At 41.1% G+C, this 20,248-nt stretch overlaps 7 protein-coding genes across 7 annotated transcripts; 3 read left to right on the forward strand and 4 right to left on the reverse strand.

The window, feature by feature from the left end:
• Positions 1–74: 74 nt before the first annotated feature.
• ATC70_004130 (uncharacterized protein) lies at positions 75–4,042 on the reverse strand (the record flags this gene model as incomplete). The annotated part of the gene is made up of 12 exons (XM_064823442.1): positions 75–350; positions 428–706; positions 762–855; positions 915–1,019; positions 1,091–1,309; positions 1,360–1,456; positions 1,512–1,839; positions 1,893–2,859; positions 2,926–3,494; positions 3,544–3,627; positions 3,680–3,892; positions 3,947–4,042. 12 exons carry the CDS (start codon positions 4,040–4,042, stop codon positions 75–77), a joined length of 3,327 nt encoding a protein of 1,108 aa, XP_064688267.1.
• A 4,276-nt stretch (positions 4,043–8,318) lies between these two features.
• ATC70_004131 (uncharacterized protein) lies at positions 8,319–9,092 on the forward strand (the record flags this gene model as incomplete). Its single annotated transcript, XM_064823443.1, has 1 exon — positions 8,319–9,092. One exon carries the CDS (start codon positions 8,319–8,321, stop codon positions 9,090–9,092), a length of 774 nt encoding a protein of 257 aa, XP_064688268.1.
• A 2,373-nt stretch (positions 9,093–11,465) lies between these two features.
• Positions 11,466–12,654, forward strand: ENY2 (Transcription and mRNA export factor eny2; the record flags this gene model as incomplete). The annotated part of the gene is made up of 5 exons (XM_064823444.1): positions 11,466–11,516; positions 11,584–11,710; positions 11,776–11,855; positions 11,914–12,135; positions 12,196–12,654. 5 exons carry the CDS (start codon positions 11,466–11,468, stop codon positions 12,652–12,654), a joined length of 939 nt encoding a protein of 312 aa, XP_064688269.1.
• A 63-nt stretch (positions 12,655–12,717) lies between these two features.
• ARD1 (N-terminal acetyltransferase A complex catalytic subunit ard1) lies at positions 12,718–13,407 on the reverse strand (the record flags this gene model as incomplete). Its single annotated transcript, XM_064823445.1, has 3 exons — positions 12,718–13,134; positions 13,192–13,279; positions 13,334–13,407. 3 exons carry the CDS (start codon positions 13,405–13,407, stop codon positions 12,718–12,720), a joined length of 579 nt encoding a protein of 192 aa, XP_064688270.1.
• Positions 13,408–13,656: 249 nt separating this feature from the next.
• ATC70_004134 (uncharacterized protein) lies at positions 13,657–15,289 on the reverse strand (the record flags this gene model as incomplete). The annotated part of the gene is made up of 2 exons (XM_064823446.1): positions 13,657–14,634; positions 14,726–15,289. The coding sequence occupies 2 exons, from the start codon at positions 15,287–15,289 to the stop codon at positions 13,657–13,659; spliced, it is 1,542 nt and encodes a 513-aa protein (XP_064688271.1).
• An 83-nt stretch (positions 15,290–15,372) lies between these two features.
• On the reverse strand, positions 15,373–17,530 carry ATC70_004135 (uncharacterized protein; the record flags this gene model as incomplete). The annotated part of the gene is made up of 6 exons (XM_064823447.1): positions 15,373–15,504; positions 15,564–15,790; positions 15,847–16,602; positions 16,656–16,779; positions 16,830–16,909; positions 16,966–17,530. The coding sequence occupies 6 exons, from the start codon at positions 17,528–17,530 to the stop codon at positions 15,373–15,375; spliced, it is 1,884 nt and encodes a 627-aa protein (XP_064688272.1).
• Positions 17,531–19,562: 2,032 nt separating this feature from the next.
• Positions 19,563–20,223, forward strand: ATC70_004136 (uncharacterized protein; the record flags this gene model as incomplete). Its single annotated transcript, XM_064823448.1, has 3 exons — positions 19,563–19,580; positions 19,639–19,696; positions 19,751–20,223. The coding sequence occupies 3 exons, from the start codon at positions 19,563–19,565 to the stop codon at positions 20,221–20,223; spliced, it is 549 nt and encodes a 182-aa protein (XP_064688273.1).
• Positions 20,224–20,248: the final 25 nt, after the last annotated feature.

The following is a 20,248-nucleotide window of genomic DNA, read 5'->3' on the forward strand; positions in this document are numbered from 1 at the left end:
AAACGAGCAAAAGGGGATTTGAAATCATCCGTAAGTAGTATGAGAGGATACACAGTTATTTATAGTATTGATTCTTAACCCAGGGTGGAGCGCTTGCCAACGCCTTTATCGCCTTCACCATTTGGGAGCTCACCCGTTCTGCCAGTAACAAATTCATTGTAAATCAATCCTAATCGATGTGCTTCTTCTGCGGTAATCGATGGTCTTGTGGATTTGAGCGATTTCTCGAGATAACTGCGAGTGATTTTAGCTTCACTGCTATGCTCAGATGGTATGTTTTTCTCTTTGGAATCTGACGCATCCTTTAATGTTGATGGTGATGACAGTTTGCCCTTTTTGATCATTGCCAACTATCAAGAACGAGTGTCAGAAAAAAAAAAAAAAAAAAAAAAAAAAAAAAAAAAAAAGACAAAATGTGCCTACTTACTCGCTGTGATATTTGCCCCTTCTCGGCTAATGTCAATGGCACTTTTTTGGTTTGATTCATCACGAAATCACTTTTGTCGCTGCTGGCATTGTTTGCTGACTTGATATTCTGTGCCTCCTTGAAGGTATCCATATCAATGGCACCATGAATCGCTTCCAAATGTGCGTTATACAAAAAGCCTTGGAGATCTGCTCCCGAGAATCCTTCAGTTTTTTCGGCATACACCTTCAAGTCGACATCTGCTGCCAATTGCATTTTGGAGGCAAGTGCTTTGAGAATCTAATCAAAATGAGTTCATTGCATATGTCATTGCAGTGCATCCCATTGATATTACCTCTAATCTCTCATTAAATGTTGGCATGCCACACAATAATGCTTTGTCAAGTCGACCTGGGCGGAGTAGAGCTGGATCAATTAAATCAGGGCGACTATTAAATAAAGGGAGATTCAATATGCTATGCATGCATACATGTCACCAAGCACAAACCTTGTAGCTGCCAACACATAGACACCATCTAAACCTTCTGCACCATCCATTTGTGTTAGCATTTGGTTGACTACGCGATCTGTTACACCAGTGCTATCGTGTCCTCTAGATTTGTAAACAGAAAACGAGGTAAATATGCTAAGCGAAAATCAAGTGCGGCAAGTCTTGTTTGTTACCTGCGAGGCGCAATCGAATCAAATTCATCGAAGAAGAGGACACAGGGCTTGGCTGCTTGTGCTCTTTCAAATAAATCACGCACAGACTTTTCACTAGCACCAATGTACTTGTTCAGAATCTCAGGACCCTTGACACTAATAAAGTTTAAGCCACATTCTTTGGCTACTGCAGATGCTAATAGGGTTTTGCCGCAGCCAGGATAGCCATACAAGAGTAGACTACAAGTGGGTCAGATAAAGTGCTTGTATTCGCATTCTTGCCTACTTACCCTGATCTCAATCGAAGAGGACATTGTGCAAAGACGGCTGCGTATTTGGTGGGCCATTCCAATGTCTCTAATAACGCCTTTCTCGTTTCATTGAGACCTAAGCAAGATGTGAGCAATTGTCCAGGTGTCACAGACACATCTGATTCACTCACCTCCAATATCAGACCAATTAACACCTGAGCTTTGAAGTTTAACACCACGAAGCGAGGTTGGTACGAATCCTTCGCGTGCCTTGGTAAAGTCGGCTTGTGTCAATCGCAATTCCTGCTTGTTTACTGCGTCTTCAATCTCGCCTTGCTTAATATCATCCAGCTTCTTTTTGATGCTACGGACTGCTCCTTCGTGTACGGTTCTTTCAATGAATGCTTTGATATCCGCTGCTAAAAATCCCTCAGTTTCTGATGCAACTGAAACCAGATCAATGTGTGAGAGGCTCTCTGTCAGCACACTAGGCCCATGAGACATGATGGCTTGCATAATCTAAACAGAGAAAATCAGCTTGTAAGCTTAAAATGAGACAATGCTACATTTACCAATTTGCGCTCATCGCGGTTGGGTGGCTGAAGATGCTTCAACTCGCTGAATATATGGTGAGTGATCAACGCAGGATGCAGTGATTGTTGTTGCTGAGCAGTGGCCACCATCATAATGGGGTGTCGTTGGCATGCAATCTGTGCCATGCTGACAAAGAGTTCGGCAAGATGGCGACTACGAGTCGAGTCTGCATGTTCAACCTCGGCAGGAATGAGTCGATCCAAGTCGTCAAAGAAGATCAAAGAGGGCCCGTGCCAGGCTGCTTCATCAAACCATCTCTGCAGCATCTCTTTGAACACAGGAATGCGCTCGTCGGCAATCTCTGAGCAATTGATTTCCATAGTGTAAATCCAAGATGATCGCACGCTGTTGAGGATGGTCTTGACAACGCTCGTTTTGCCAGAACCATGCGTGCCGGTGACAAGCACACCGCCTGATCCAGGTACACTTAAGGTGTCCTTCAAATCACGCTCAGATAAGTTGGCCAGCGTATATTGTTCAATTTTTTGCAGCACTTTATCAACACCGCCCAGGACAATATCAGTAGGCGCCTTTCCCTTCTTGTCTGCAGCAGTAGGCTGTTTCTGGATGTCTTGTGCAAATTCGATAGGGATGGCTTGCTTGTTGTTGGTCACGATGTATTGCTCTGCATCTGTCGGTGCTTGACTGTTGCTATTACCGAATAATCCCTTCTTGGCTCCTAGTTGTACAAGGAACTGCTCTTGCTTGTCGTTTACCTTTAGATTCAACAACAGGCCATGACTCAGCGTAAATTCCCCTTCCTGCTGAGACAGCCATTCTTGCAGTGCTTTTGTAGTCTCATTTTCCAATGTCAGTTTCTGTTGAGCTAGTTGTTGAACACTCTCCAGACCTAATTTGATAGTCGATGATGATGGCGTAGGTGTCACAAATCGCTTCAAAATCAAAGATCCAACTGCATTCTTTTTGATGCCAATGGTGGAGACTCTATATTCTACAATGAGATACTGTGTGCTATCGCCACTGCTAAACGCTTTAACCTCCCACACTTACTTGACCATGTCGAAATCCTTTATATCCAGTGTATCTTTCAGCACAGATCCAATTACAATGTGTCGTAAAGGCACCTCCTTGGTCACTACCACATTGGCAAATACGGCTCTTGCCACTGGCACGTCTTCCACTTCTTGAGCTGGCTGGTCCTCGTCTCTCTTCTTGCTTGCATTGGACATGAATGCAGGCACAAGTTTGGTGAGTCGCACTCGTTCGCATTGCAGGCCTAGTGCTCCCATGGAATCAGGGTGGATTTTGACAGAGAGAGCATCCACACTCACTGCAGTACAGGTACGAAGGCCAATGGAAGGCTGCACCTTCTTGGGCTGTGGTTGAGGTTGCAAATCAGACACTTCTTCAGCTGCTGTTGTCGCTTGTCTGCGCACTTTGGGTGCAACAATCACTTCGGATTGGTTGGTCAACTTGAGAAACTCCTGCTTGGGATCCAATTCAGCGACAGCTAATCGTACAAGCGTTTTACCATGGATCCAAACACACATAATTTGATTTGTATACACTACTCGAATTTGGCTCAACAAATTCTCTTCTACATAGCCTGCATGTAGTTCCTGTGGCTGGTATCAGCACTGCATTCTCTTTTAGCATGTGTTTACTTACCAAGATCTCCCAATCATCCTCCGTCAAAGGCTCCACATGAACAGTAGTACACACAGGTACATTTCTGCAAAATTCGACATTGACCTAAGTAACCTGCTTTTAGCCATCCATTTGACACACAGTCAACCGCCCGTACCTTTTGTCCATCTTGCAACCCAACTGCCATGCCCCATTGAGGGTCCATCTCCAACACATCAAGCTTTCCATTTGCACCATGAATGAAAACAGAGTTAGGCTGCAAAGGCTTGGATGCTTCACCCGACCAACCGCAATATATCTTCTTTGCTGGCAACTTGTCTGCGTTGTTATTAGAGGCGCTTACGACCTCCAAGATAACATTTTGAGGCAGCTAACGATGTTGCATAAGTTGTCTGTATGCTGCTGTTTCTCGTGTATCACTCACCTTTTTCTGATCCAACAAGGCATTCACCCATTTGCCTGGCAAATTGACAAGACAGGACCTGATAGGCGTGAACTGTACAATGAGTGGTTTGGGCATCTTTCTGCTTATAGTAGTAAGACTAGTAGTAGTCTGTGAGGGAAAGAGAAATATATAAAAAAAAAAAAGTAAAAAGACGCTTTCCATCTCGGGGCCCCTTTTTGATGTGCGCTTATTCAAATCACAGGAATCTTGTTTAGTCATTTAAAATATCCTCCATTATAATCGATGGTATATTTTTCACACGCATAAGCAGAGAACTTCCATGATAGGTACATGTCAAAAAAAGAGTGTGCCTGAAGAGATACCAGGAATCTATGACATTACTGATGGTAAATGTTCAGCAATGTAAAAATGCCATGGTAGTATGCATGAACAAATGTCCCATGAAGAAAATGTCAAATTTGGCTGTCCAAGTGATCAAATAAGACTCTTCATTTTATGCCGCAAATGTAGCTATTTGCTTACATTGAGTTCAAGTACCTCATAGTCTGTACACCAACCATCGTAAAATTAAGCATCATATATACTGTAAAACAATCAAAAAAGTAGACAAGCAAATTATATCCTTTCAAAAATTTAAAGAATTGAGTACCGTACAAGATGAATGAAGCCGGCATTGAGAAGGGGGTTTGGAGGAGATACTAAGCCCATCCACCAAAAAACATAGCGCATCTAATTCAACATTCGGTAACATTGACCTATGAGGCAGCTTTACCACAGCGAAGTGGATATGAAAAACCATGGCAACTAAGCATCTAACCCAACATTTGGTAATATTAGCCTTAATGAGGATTTTACCGTAGCGAAGCAAAGATGTAAAACCATAGTATTCAAGCAGCAAATTTGGGGTTTTCATTTCTATTATTAACAAACTTACCAACAGCATAACGCATCAAAATTTGCATGAATTAGCTTTACCAAAATCAATATGCCTTCTATTCAAATTAGAAATTGCACATACTACAGAACTACCCTTCCAGAAGATCTCAGCTACCAAAGATGTGATTCATGCCGTGTAAATAAAAGCTCTATTACAGCAAAACATAACCAAATTTGAAAGCTATCAAGCCTTCATATCTTGACATATAGACCTTTCTGAGCCTTCGAAATGATACCAAACAACTGTACTTGAGTAGTAGTAACTTCTTGACACCTTTGCTCAACTTTTTGGGGGTCAAAAAAACATGGCCAAAAATCGACTTTTATTATGGTGTATATTCATTCAAAACGTTTCTCTCGATCCAAAGCAATCTCTAAAACCACTTTTATCAGGTTTTCATATGCAAAATATGGTTAATTTCACTGAAAAACACATTTAATGTTCTGCTAAATTACTCGATAGCTTCATTCAAAATACCTAATACTATTAGCACCATTGGAAGCGTCTTAAAAAGTACTCCAAGATTGTATTAGGAAGCTTTTTTTTTGTAGGGGAGTCGAGCTCCAGGTTTTATTTAAAGTCCTTTAAATGTCATACTGAGGGATAGAAAAGACTGTTGGTGGACCCAATGTCTGCAATGATGGGGAATAAGATGTATAATGAACTAAGTTGGAAAAGAAATCTACTACTAATAAGGTGCGACACCTAGAGCCAATACAATTATGCGAATCGTCAAAATATAGATCATGGATAAGAGTACGAAACACCAAACGAGGACATCAGTACTACCTCAAAAAAAATCAAACAACTTGCGTTCACCAGGATTTGAACCGGGGATCCTCCCGTTGGCATACGGGAGTTCTACCACTTCGCCCTACCACCAGGGACTATATTAGGAAGCTTAGGGTGATCATCACGATTTATATAGTCGAATATCATAAAAAAGATTAAAGAAGTCGGGAAAAGCAAAATTTGTCCAATCTTGAGCAGAAGAAAATAAACTGAGCTTGAACCAACTTTGGCGGGCGGCCCTACTGTTGGCTGACCAAAATGCGTTTCTAATGATGGCAATGATGATTAGGATGCTAAATCAATGAGGATCATGAATTTAAAAAAACAATCGCTCAGAATATATACTTTCTTTGCTTTTGTTAGGCAATTTCATATCTGACAACACCATTCAGCTTAGTTCACCGCCAAAATATATGTAATCGCAACTTCCTAGTCATGATTTGCAGCATTTCAATATAGCATGTCGGCAGTATGGGTTTCATCGAACCGTCTTAAAAAGACTATTGCCACTGGCTTAAACAATTTTGGTATGCGATGAGGGCATCTCTAAAAGTTGTATCAGAATAGTCTTTGGAAATGATGGCTGCAATCTCGTTGACAGTTGACAGATTCTGAGTGAGCCTGTCTTCAATCTTCATTTCGATTGCTAGTTTAGTAAATGTTGCTGTAGATAGGAACATAACATAACAAAGTTATAGTCCATAGACACTTTTACGGCCCTAATATGGAAACTGAGTTGCCAGGCATTTGTCAGACATGGCTCACATTATATGATCATTAGAAATTTTATGATTAAATCACTATCAATCAATGAACAAGTTTCTTCTAACATTTTAGCTATTACTCTTAATTTTACGATATTAGCCAAATGCTCGCAGCAGCTCGAGCCACCTGAATATGAGTTTGTTTCCTAACCTACGCTTCGTTTTGGTGGAAACCAACAAAAAAGTTGAAATGCTCATCGTAACGTATTATACTTATGATCCCCAGACACTTTCAAAGCCACAAAAAGGAGAGAAGTTGATCTAACAAGTATTTTAGTAGACTGGCATTATTTAATATAGAATGCAAGAAAAATAGCATGACTAACAATAGTGCAGTGTAATTTGTCATCTACTTTCCATACGCTTCAAAAGCATCTATTACTGTATTGCCTTCATGACTAAAAGGACATTGAGTTTGCCAGCCGGCTCCACCAGCCAAATTTAATTCAAGTCCAGACCCATGGTCTGTTCTAGATTGGACAAATCTTGAAGATATTCGACTGGATTGATCAGTTTTAGCAGATTCGACTAAGTAAAACATGATGTGCTCATCGCATGCTTCTTTAAGCTTTCTTGGAGTGCTTTTCAAGGCGCATCCAATGGTACCAAGTAAGATATATGTTTTGAATAAACTTATTGAGCAATATATGAAAATATGAAAAGAGGTTTCTGCCCAAAAAGTCCAGATTTTCCATATCGAGGTCCCACAAAGATGATTTCAGGGGTTATGTTAGATTGTTAGAAACATTTTGAATTAATATACACCATAATAAAAGTCTTCATTTTCAAAGTGGAAAATGCGATCGTTTAATTTTCGATGAAAACCATAAGGAGTACCTCATGCTTTTTGGTCGATTTTTGGCCATGTTTTTTTTTGATCCCCAAAAAGTTGAGCAAAGGTGTCAGTGCGTAAGTACTAAATCAGGGCAACCACTTGATGCTATTTTGGCGGTCTAAAATAGCTTTTATCGCGAGAAATCGCGGTTCAACGCACCCAAATTTCACTGTGTTTTGTACAATTTGGATTATTAATAGTCAATGCAAGCATTATGTTTGTCTGTATATGAAATAATCTCATTCATTCGGACAAAAAGTATCGCATAAGAGGCATATTCGTAGTTACAAGTAGCCCAGAGACTTTCCGTATAATAGTGATAGCCTGAAATGTGAGATTTCAACATACATTAGTTGAAAGGGTTCAATCACTAGGCTTGTCGTTGAAAACCATTGCTCCTTTGAGATGGCGCTACTGCTCCCTACAACAGCAGCTGACTCAAAGAACATGTGCATGATACGAACAAGATCCAAGCACAGGACATTGATGATTTGAGCATACATCAGCCTTTTTTGATGTATGCGGTGTATTCATCAAATGATCTGCTGGTAAACATATCTTTGCGCAGATTGGGTATGCATGTGTATACATTCAATAAATATTTAGAGATATATTATGTGTCTGATATACTTTGGATGTTACTAGAGCCGTAGTTCAGTCAGAAACCCGTTTGGAACATGATGGCAACAATTAAAATAATGTATGGCTATTACCGTATAGCCCAATTACAACAAGGTTCATACGTAGTGATGATTAGCAAGCATTTGCAAGATAAGCCCATCATGCGTCGACATTGGGCCCACTGTAGAATCAACACTGCTTTTTTTTTTGGTAGAATGATGATTTACCCTAAAGACTGAGAATTCAGCTGGAGATCAACATTTGGATGGGCGTGTCCTGTGTCTTGAAATATGTGGAATTTAACATAAAAAGAAATAAAAAAGATGTGTATGGAGCCACAACCCCGACTCTTTCTTTTTAATAACATTCGCTTACACACATCTTGGTTAAAAAAGGTAAAAAGCAAAGATAGATAAAGAATGAACACACATTTCTCAACGCATGAACCATCATCAGGACAGCATCGAGATGAGTGACGTTACGATCCACGAAAGCAACCTCTGCTTTGTTGCTCCCATTTTGCATCAACAGCAGCTACAACACCAACAGCAACAACAACACTTACAGCAACAACAGCAGTTACAGCAACAACAGGCACAACAACAACAGCAGCAGCAACAACAACAACAGGTGCAATCCATGCCACAGCACTTGCAACTGCATCAGCATCCAGAACAACAGCATCTACCACCAACAACAGCACCTCCCCAGCAAGATAAGCTCTATTTTGAGACTCTGGAAGAAGCTGAGGCTCATTTCAGACAAGTGAACAAAGAAAGAGGCCACTTTCTAGTCAAGCGATCCTCTCAACTCAAGCAAGAAAAGGGAAAAATGTTCCTGTTGCTTGAATGCAAATTCGGCGGTGTCTTTCGACCTACCAAGAAGAAGAGTGTGAGTAATCCTAGAGACGCAAGATCAGCCAAGGTAAATTGCAAATACGCAGTTCGTATTACGGAAAAGGACGCTCAGTGGGTGGTGAAGCCATCCAAGTTTGAGCATTCATGTGAACCCAAAAGAGGCATTGACATCTACAGCCTTCCCGAAAACCGACAGTTTGATGAGGTGCAGACAAACATCTTTAATGTCATGTACGACACGAATGCTTCCAATCGCGCCATTGCAAATGCTTTATCTACAACTGGTAAACTTGTGTTTCCTAGGGATATTAAGAACAAGAGAGCTCGCATCAAGCAGGCAACATCAAATCCTTTGTAATTGGCATCTAGTATATATATACATCACTCTTCACTCTTTTCTTTACCTCAAATCCCTTTCACTCACCCTTAACACCATGCGCATTTAATGAAATGTTAATAAAGCCTTCCACTTTTACATAAAGATACATTGCATTGAGGCATAAACTGGCTGTAAAGACGTTGATGGCATTTGGAATGCCATTGAAACTGCTCTGTCTGCGAAGGATGGCCCCCCTCATCCCAAAATCAAAGGCTCTTCACCTAATGTAGCAGGCTCAAACAAGGACCCTTTCGCCCCAGAATCAAAGGCTCATCGTCAATTGTAGTACATTCAAATAAACGGAAGGCTAATTTCAAAAGCACAACTATATCACCCCGAGCATCAATAAATCTTCTGGTTACAACATCTATCAATAAACAAGGTCAAAAATAACCATCTCATCAGCATGCGTATCCTCATGATCAACTCCAAGGAACTGAACAAGATTATAGTAGCAAGCTGAAATCGATTTGAAGCACCAACACCACCAATACTAAGGATGCCCTTGTTACAGCAACAGCCAGTTGCTAACAGCGCTGTAATCTCAAAAATTCAATAATCTTACTGTTCATCTAAAATGGCGAGGTATATAGCTCGGTCAGTTAGATTCTACACTGTATTGTTCAATTTGCTTATCACTCCCTCATAACTGCCATACAGGAGAGTGTTTTTCTTTTTTCTCACCACTTTCTACCGTCAAAACACATTTTGATATCGACTCTTTCCATGGCTCCTACTGGGTTTTATGGGCTGGTAAAAGATGTTTGATTGCTGGAGATATTTCTCTAGCATCTTTGGGCGGGCTCTGGTTGCATCCATGGTAGTAGGTGGAATCGGTTAGGTTAAGGGGAATTTCTTGAACGTATACGGCCTTTACCTTCTTGTTGATACTCTTATCAGTAGAAACTTATAGCTTTGAAACCAAAAAAAGGCTGCTCAGAAACACAGAGCATTAGAGTATGTCTTTATGCTTATAATAAATTGCATTGTGGTCATCTAGAATGAAGATTGACAGAGTATGCCACTACAGTCTTATTGTGTATTTGCGTTTTTTTTTAAAAAAAAAAAAAAAAAAAAAAAAGGATCCAGTTTGGCTTGAGGTTGCAAATGTTCTAAAAAAGTGTTAATTCTAGGTTTTTGTAATTAGAAACATATGGAAGATAGGAAAGAAAGCTCCTTTACTGTGCAAGGTTCTTCAAATAACGTTTGAGAAATACGAAAAGCTAGAAGCATTCAATGACAAAGGCGCTCGACTACTATGGCTTGTTTACATTCAAGCAGATGATTGCCGTGTGGGCCTGAATTGTGTTGTCATAGATACATGGATGTCAGTTGACAACAAAGCTTTAACGAAACTCCTTATCTATACAAGTCAAATCAAGCTCTACTCGAGCTGTAAGAATTCAGCCAAGCTTTCATCATTATCATCCACCAAATATGGGGTTTCTAGTAAATGAATAGAATTATATATCCCATCTATATGTAGCTACAATAAGCCTTGTTTTTTCTTCTGATATCACAATCATAGTAGCGCACAATCAGAGTATCCACATTTGAACATAAAGCCTTGCAGCAGTTAGTAATATGCATAGTTAAGGTTGATCTTTACTCTATCCATCACAATGAGATGCGTAAGCGCTGAAGAATAAAAACTATTGAATTGATCAGCCTATCTATTAGTACATCTCTTTTGTTTGGCTTCACAGATCATAAACGTTCTGTTATAATATATAGTAGCATATTGATTCCATTAGCTTGGGACTTTGCAAGATCAGGTTGCCAAGATCACTGAAAAGCGTAAACGATATATAGCTACACCTACTAGGAGATCTTTTCATCCACATCAACCACAGCCCATTGAGTCCTATAGTGAATTACATGTATGCAAAGTCTGCATTATTCATTTCTTGCATTAACGTGCAAAACATGAGTCATTCATGCACATGATCCCTATACAGTATCTACCAAACATACTGCGGTCAGAGCAGTAGTGTTCATCATTGGAATAGCAACTAATGTCGGTGGCTTATATACTCCTCCTGGATAACATCAAATCTCTCGAATTCTTAATCGTGATAGCTCATATGATTATGGATTTAAAGCTACCATCACTTTCGAAACAATTGTATGTATGCTCATTACTTTAGCATAGTGACCTAGAGCCACCATGGCATGTTGGAACGACATGTATATCATCCAATGTTAAAAGTGACGTAGACGAAACCATTGCACAGCACACACACACACACACACACACACACGCGCAACTGCAATTTTTTTTTTTGTTTTAAAATACAATTTTTTTTCCACTCTTTCTCTCTCTCTCTCTCTCTCTTTTCATACACTACAAACATGTCAGATAACGAGAAAGAACCCGTCAAGGATCAATTTGACGATGAAGAGGTAATTTTTAGCAGCACGAGCTCATTGTGTATTCGAAAATCTAATCAGTGCTTGCCGATATTGTTAGGTTGACTTTTCTAAATTGAAAAAGAAGAAGAAGTCAAAGAAGAAGGTCGATTTCGAGGCAGATGTCGAAACTGCTGAAGCACCTGCTCAAGAAGAAGAACAAGCACCTGTTGATGCTGAGCAAAATGGTTAGATTTCTCTTGTAGATACGCGCGTGGAGTTTTACATCTAAACATGATACATTTCGTTATAGAACAAGCTGAAGAGGATCCTGAGGCCATGTTTGCTGACTTGAAAAAGAAAAAGAAGAAGAAGTCCAAGCCTATTGAAGAGGTATAGCATGCTTATACAATATGGATGAGTTGGGTAGGGCTAAAATGTTGATATACAGGATGCTCCCGAAGGCGAAGCTTCTCCTGCTGCCAATGACGAAGATTTGGACTTTGGAGGTTTGAAGAAAAAGAAGAAGAAGAAGAAGTCCATGGCTCAATTCGAAGCTGATTTGGCCGATGAGAATGCTGATGAAGACGATGCCACTGAAGAAAAGGCCAACGGAAAGGCAGATGGTGAAGAGGCATGGTTAAAGAGTGACAGAGATTACTCTTATGACGAAGTAAGCTGGATGGTGTATAGAAATGGGCGAATGTGTGGCATGCTGACAGTGTTATATTAGCTTCTCGACCGTGTGTTCAACATTTTGAAGCAAAACAACCCCGAATTAGCTGGTGAAAAGAAGAAATACACCATTGTTCCTCCTTCCATCCATCGTGAAGGTAACAAAAAGACCATTTTCGCCAATGTCACCGAGATTAGTAAGCGTCTTCATCGTCCCGCTGAGCATGTCATTCAGTTCTTATTTGCTGAATTGGGTACAACTGGTTCCATTGATGGTGGCCAGCGTTTGATCATCAAGGGTCGTTTCCAACAAAAGCAAATTGAGAACGTTTTGCGTCGCTATATTGTCGAATATGTCACCTGTAAGACTTGTAAATCACCCAACACGATTATGACCAAGGACAACAGATTGTACTTTGTTACTTGTGAACACTGTGGTTCCACTCGTTCTGTATCTGCCATCAAGACTGGTTTCAAGGCACAAACTAAAGAAGATAGACGTGCGCTCAGAGCTTAAGAGAATGAAGAGTTTGTTTTATATTTTGTTAAATAATAAAAAAGATGAAAAACATGTAAAAGATCACTTTTTCAGTGCCAAGTCTTGTTGACTGAGTGATTTCTTTGGTGTCCATGACCTGCCATCATCACCATCGTCAATCAGAGCTTGTCTAACTTTGGTTTTCTTTTTCTTTTTGACTAATCTGGGTATTGTGGTGGATGAACAAGTAGCAGAGGGGATGGCAGGCGATGACATGGCCGTAGAGGGAGTCGCTGGTGATGGTATCAATGTAGGCGTAGATGTGCTGGTTTTGGCTGCAATGCTCTGATCTTTCTCTCTTTCCATTTTACGGATATCGTCAATTTCAGACAGGTACTTTTTCTTGAGACCTTGCAATTTGGCCGCTCTGTCCTTGAGTTGCTTTGATCTTCCTGTCAGCATGGACATGGTTGCCTTGAGGGACATTAATTTGGTGTTGTATATGGCTACTTTGTCCATCTAGTGTGATAGGCACTAAGTATTTGTTTTTGTATGTGAGTATACCTGCATACTCACGTTAGACTTGATGCCGCTCAATTCTGCATCTGATATCATGCTTGCTTGTGCTTTCAATATGACTTCCAAGAGATTGTTTTGCGCTTGACTATACATTGTCAGTATGTTGTATTTCTACATGCGGTGCTAGCTTTCATCTTACGCTATCCCTTGCAGGTCATCTTCCAGCGTTGAAATAGTCGATACTATGTCGGCTGCAACTTGAAGACTCGCCATGCTAGTGTGAAAAGACAGGAGAAAAAAAAAGGTGTGAAATAGTACAAAAAGATTTCGCTCGACAGCCCATTTAAAGAGCCGGCAATCTAGAGAGACAATGGGGTTGCCTTGTTGATCAGTTGGGCCGAAATGTGAATAAGGCAGTTATAAGCTTTATTTCGTACACTCTAGTATTTTGGTATATATGTAGTTGTTGCATTCATGTGATGGATTGCTTGGTAGGAGCCTATATATATATATATATATATCTCATTCTAGCATCCTGTCGTCAGTAGGGCTGTAGTCTGCTTGTTGCTGCTGATCATCCAGCGGCTCGTGGTCGAATGCTTGCTCAAGTTGCATTACATTCAGGTACTCTTTCAGGTGTTGTACGCCTATACCGCTATAAACACAGAATGCATTTCGTTGTAGTTCTGTGAAATCTTTGGGAGGGGGCCTACAAAACTGCTGCAAATCCTCTCGCATAAACGACGGCACATGTGTAAGGCTCAAGTGACTCAATCTCTGACATTTGTTCAACAGTTCTGTGATGGCCTGCACGCTGAGACGAGAGCAGAAACTCAAGTGTATACGCTCTATGCTGTTGGTAATGCGAGAGTGATTGGACAGTGATTGAATGGCTGCGTCTGTAATGCGGCCGCATTTGACAAGTCCAATGCGTTTCAGTTTGGGTAAATGTTTAGCTAGTTCAACAATGGATGCATCTGTGATGTTGGTACAAGAGGCCATGTCTAAATAGCGAAGACGCGGGCAGACGAGGGCAAGACGCTGGATGGATGTATCGGTAATATTTGAACAATGGCCCAAGTGTAAAAAGTGCAGATAGCGACCTAATTTACTGATTGCCAGCACACCATGATCTGTGATTAGCGAGCATTTGTTGAGAACCAGACTTCGGATTTTCGGTGCTGCTTGTACCAGTATGTCGATGGAAATGTCAGTTATAGGCGAGATGCCAGTAAAGTCCACAAGCCGCAGTTGCTGATAGTATGGCTGCTGGTGTAGCAGTGATGCACTTGTAAATGCCGTGTCGTCAATCTGTATGCTGGCATTGTCTGCATGGCTCAGTCGAAGTTCCCTCAGCTCTCGGTTATTGTTGAATATCGATATCAGTGCTTGATTGCTAATGTTGCAGTTCATAAAATCGACTTCAATTAGTCTCGGACAGTGCATTGACAGGGCAATGGCGGATTGATCCGATACATGCGCGCAATTGTTGAGTTTGATCTACAGACAATATATATATATATAGCTATACGTTAATAGATGGTGTCCCCCCCCCTTTCCTCCTCTATAGCTACATCCTGCTACTACATACTCTCTTCAAATGGGTACACTGTGCTGCTAGTAACGTGACACTGGCATCAGTAATGCTGTGATGGAATCGACTCATGCTCAGATTGAAGCCTTGTAGCTGAGGGCATGATGTAGCTGCTTCCGTGATAGTCGCATCGGTAACTTGATATACATCGCTGAGGTCGAGCGAGACTAGTTTAGACCCAATCTCATGTATGAGTGTGCATAACCCAATATCAGTGAGTTTGGAACAGCCAGCCAAAGTGAGCCGCTCTAAGCGTTTGCAGGATCGTAACGTCATGACATGTAAATCCTCAATCAGAATGGAGAGAGGCGACAGATTGATACGGCGTATAAAGGAAGCATATGGAAATGCCGTCTGTTGGGTTGCTTGGATGATGGTGAAAAAGGTGATCCATGCATTGGACGACGTCGGCAAGCGCACATGGAAAGTGGGTTTGTACCATAGTATTTCCAATGCCAGACAACTCCAGCGCTTGCAGACAAGAGCGCAGTTGATTAAGTCGCCTGCTGATTCACATTTACGAAATACATCCTGCAGTATCTCTGACGGTATAGTGTTCATGATGCTGAGAAAAAAAAAAAGAAAGAAGTGGAGAATAATTTATTTTTTACATGATCTCTTTTAAAATGTGACCACGCTCTAGTTTATATGGACCACAGTTTGATGATATTATCGCTGCCACCGCTCGCTAGGACATCATTACGGAATCGGATCGAATTGACGTGCTGTTTGTGACCTACCAGAGCACTGTGCTGGAACGAGGTGCGATTGTACACCTATTAGAAAGAAGTGATTAGATTCAATGCATGCCCAACATGATCGGTCATAAACCTACATCGATTATATTGCTTGTGCCTGAGCTGATAATCTTGCTTGCATTGAATTGGAGACTGGACACAGCCGTGGTATAGGTCAGTGTATCGAATACGGAGCCTGTGCGCAGATCCCAGATCCGAATCGTCTTGTCCAGACTGCCGCTCACAAGGTGGACTTGATCAAATTGCAAGCAGGTAATAGGCGCGCTATGACCAGGTAAAGTGCGGTGTGCCTGACCCGTTCTCACTAGTAAAAGCAATAGTCAGCTTGGCATGTTCACTCATAATAGTGTCCTTACTTACAGTCCCACATGCGAATCTTGCCGTCAGAAGTACCACTGGCCAGAGCAAAATCCCAAAATTGCAGTGCTCCCACAAAATCGTAAGCAGCATAACCGTAATTCATGGCTGTATCCAACCAGGAATCCACAATACCGCCTCCATTCTTGCTTGCCCACATGACATCCAGTGTCAGCACGCACTGCTGTGTTTCCAAATCCCATTGTCGAATCGTCTTGTCGTTGGATCCAGACACGGCACTCGACTGATTGGCATGTAGAGCCGTAATCTCTCCCTGGTGTCCTTCCAATGTGAATGTCTCATTAACAATGCCGCCGTCAATCGCTGTCAGGCTGGGTGAGCTGGGTGTGGATGAGAATACAGAGCTACCAGAGAACGATGGCTGTGGTGGCGGAATCAGAGACAGATCCCATTGCTTGATTGTGTGGTCATCAGCACCTGTCAAAAGCCGGGCCTCGTTCAAATGAAGACACCTCACCACACCCGCATGGCCCTCTAAATTGCCAAGGCATCGATTGCGGTACAAATCCCAGGCTTTGACTGTGCCGTCCATGGAGGAAGATACCAGCATACCTTTGGGATGATTGAAATCCAAGCATACCACATCGTCCGTGTGTCCCTCCAATGTCTTGAAACATGTGCCTGACTCCACTTCCTCGTCGTCGGAATCTGATTCATTACCTCTGTCAGACTTGGATGCTCTGCCACTGATACTACCGCCTTCTTCTATGTCCATAATGGCATCGTTCAAATCGTCAACTATAGTTCAAATGTTACCATCAAATTACTACTGCCAGCTTGCTCACACTTACTTATCAGTTGCAGTTGGATGTCCTTTTCCTCCAATTTCTCCCACTTTTGCTCCAATATCTGCCGTTTGCTCAATAGTTCGTTGATTTGTAGATTGATTTGGTCGATTTCATTCGCTGTGGACGACTGAGTGGCCTCGTTTAGTTGCTGATACACATCACATAGTGCATAATTACCTTTTGCATACTGATTTTATCGCAATCCCTCACTCTCTTCTCCCGTTCGCTGATGATTTGAGTCAGTGATCTAGGCATATCTACTCGAACATTCCACTTAGTTACCAGACAACCAAATGAACATGTCCACACGTACCTTTGCTCTGTCTATTTGGTTTTGCATCTGTGGGCTGCTTTTTCTTTTTAGCTCGAGTTTTTTTAGGGGATCTGCTTGTTTTGGCGAGAGAAGGATAAGCAGAAGCAAATCCTTGGAATAACGATACTGGGTTATTGGTTTCGGGTATATCAGCCTGCAAAAGCACAGCACTGGATGGCCAGGCATACATTTTACCATGCAGTACAAGATCACGAGGTGCTGCCAATGCGTTGGTAGAGCTTGGTGTTTGTTGACGTTGCTGCTGCTGTTGCATAAGTTGCAGCGCTTTCACCATGGACTCAGACCTGTACACTGGATGTGCTGCCAATGGACTAAACATGACCGTGGAGAGCGATTCTAGTTGTGTTAAGGACGACGTCCACTCTGTAGAAGGTGTCAGCCATGCTCTCGCTGAATGTACGACACTGTTGGCTTTGTCCTTGGCTGCAGCGACGACAGCCGTGTAATTCATAGAGGTGTTTGTATCATTGCTTGTATTGACAGTGATGGTACTGCGTTCTGATCTCTTTCTCAGGATGGGTGGTGGCTTACTATCTGTTGGCATAATGAGAGTCTTTCCTCTTTGATGGAAAGAGGTATGGAACGAAAAGAGAGAGAGAGAGAGAAAGGAAAGAGAGTGGGAAGAAAATGAGGTAATGAAATTTCAAATTAATTGCAGTGAATTACTGTCTATTTGGAGTTCCCCTCCTTCTGATGCTCTCCATTCAAGTGACGTCAGCTGAACATCGTTTGTAAGCATTGTTGTGGCCATGGTTACTCCAAAGAGGGGAAGTGGCATGTCCATTCAAGTCTGACCCAAGCTTTGGCGTAATGAGTTACCTTTGGGTCTATACTGCATTTCATCCTCAAATCCGAGTACTTTAACATCAAAAATAGGGTAAATCCATCTCAATTATGTCGCCGAACCCCGTAGTACACATGAATCATAGTTTCGTAAAGCAACACTCTTCCAAAAGCCGACAAAATACCAAAATCCACATTACATATGTCGAAAATGGCAGCAAACGAGTGCTTTCACTATTATTTAACAAATTAACCATCAGCATTATCAAATGGATAGATGTAATTATCAATTATTAGCTATTTCAAGAGTCTCTGGCGAATTGATACTTAATTGGTGATCAGGGCCATTGCTCGCCTACTATGAGTAGAAACATCCTCGAGACTTCGGGTATAAGGATTCGACTGACCATTAGTGCAATTTAGCTTTTTGGACATCTATTAAAGTAAGACACATGGAAGCTAGATCAATTATATTGGAAAAATGTCAAAAAGCATCATAATAGCGCTTATCTTAACTGAAAATCAGCAACACGAGAGAAACATGTTGCAAATATGATCGAAACAGTAAGTCAAACTCAATGGTATGGTTCAATCTTTATATCTTGAGGAAAAACAATTTTTATTGGAGATCTGCAAATTCCTTGTTTGGCCCACTTTTTTAGACCTCAACCCTCAGGAGGAATATTTACTTTAAAGCATTTCTCTAACGATAACGTCAGAAAAATTATCTGTAAATTAGATCTATGTATGCGTTTAGCTTTTGGCTAAGATTATCAATTAAGCAACTAGCAATGTTTATCTGTTAGTTCTCGAGATAACGAGGTAAAAGTAGCATCTTTGGGACCCAAAATGGCATTTTCATGCTCAAGCCAGAGGCTAATTTAATATCCGACTAAAATGGGTCTAGCTGATAGTCTCTTTTTTAACGCTCGATTTCTCAATATCCTGACGATGAAAAAGAGAAACAAAAAATGATCCTAAATTTAGACATCAGATTACAGCTTTTAGTAAAAAAAATGGTAGATAGAGTCAAACTTCACAGGGAAATAGGCTCTTGGTTTTTCACGCACAAATTGGCGCAGTTTAAATTTAGGAACTGCCTCTCAAGCTGTCAAGTACGCACAAAGCATGGTATTAATCAACACAACAACGCATATAATTCGGATCATCATATAGTTAACCTCACATTCAAAAACCCCAATCAAGTTTACCTACGTTGTTAATCCCATTTCTGAGTATTCTTTCATATTTAGGCTACTGAATTGGCAAAAATTGGAACCATGCCGTTAAAGCCGTGTGAGAGAGGGGTAGATGAAAGATAAGTGACCAAGTTTTGGGTCTTTTCATGGCCTCACAAGAGTTCAAATCATGAAAGTCATTGTCCATCATCAAAGCAACAAAATAAGATGCTTTATTGATGGTTCTTGCAAGGAATGTTAAGCCTTACTTTGTAAGATGTGCAATGATATCCACCATTATATGTTGATTTCCATGTTGATTTCCTCGCACAGATGCCATGTTTAAGATATGCCCTTAGACTTACAATTATACATTGTAAATCTTCTTCATAGCCTCCTATTAAAGAGCTAGACCAGTTCAATTGTTGATTTAGAGCTTTTTTTTTGGAAATATATTTTCAAGGGAAAAAGAGATTGAATGATCCCTCGCACAACCAAAAAGGCCTTCTCGGTGTACTAATTGGGTCGATATCCTAGTGACTTTTTCGTAAAACGGAGCAAGTATCCCTGCTGGTGTGAGTTGCTCTTTTCTTTTCAATCATCATTCAAATCAAAATGGCATTGATGCTACGAGTAAATTCAGTCGAGATATGACAGATAGGCATGAATACTAATATGAAATATCTTTTAGCGCACCGTCCAATCCACATGTCGTCAAAGTTATAAGCGAACATTAACAACTGCCTCCAGTATGTCAAGCTCATGGCTGTCTCTCTTATTTTGATATTGATTTGCATTACTAGAAAAGAAGAATTGGACAGAGAACTTAGCAACGCCTGTTGCAGCAGATATGATCGGCACACCAGATCCAATTTCAAATCTTAGACCCGTAAAGTATTATATACCGCCTAATGAGACAGCAGAGGAGAAGGAATGGCGAGAATCATGCCAACGAGTAGATGCGTTCAACGAGGACTTTTGGCAAAAGAACAACACTCTATTCATGAATGCCAAAGCAGAGTTTGAAGACCAATTCAAAGCAAGAGGAGAGGAAGTGACAGCAGAGGCCATGTCCATGTTTTACAAGGACTTTTTGAACAAGGCCTACGATCGCCAGATGGAATACAACCGCACCTGGTGGAAAATGAACGTTGCTCAATTATACCCTGGATTCAAAGCTGCCATCCGCTCACTCAGTAAATCAAAGCATGAAACTGCTCATGCCGCTCAGCTCAGCAAAGGGAATGGTTTCTGGGAAAAAAGCTTTGAATCATAGAATCAATAAACGTGTTTATTTGTTT

The sequence above is a fragment of the Mucor velutinosus genome (genome assembly GCF_035048745.1).
Source record: "Mucor velutinosus strain NIH1002 chromosome Unknown tig00001540, whole genome shotgun sequence".
In the NCBI taxonomy this organism is placed as follows: Eukaryota; Fungi; Mucoromycota; class Mucoromycetes; order Mucorales; family Mucoraceae; genus Mucor; species Mucor velutinosus.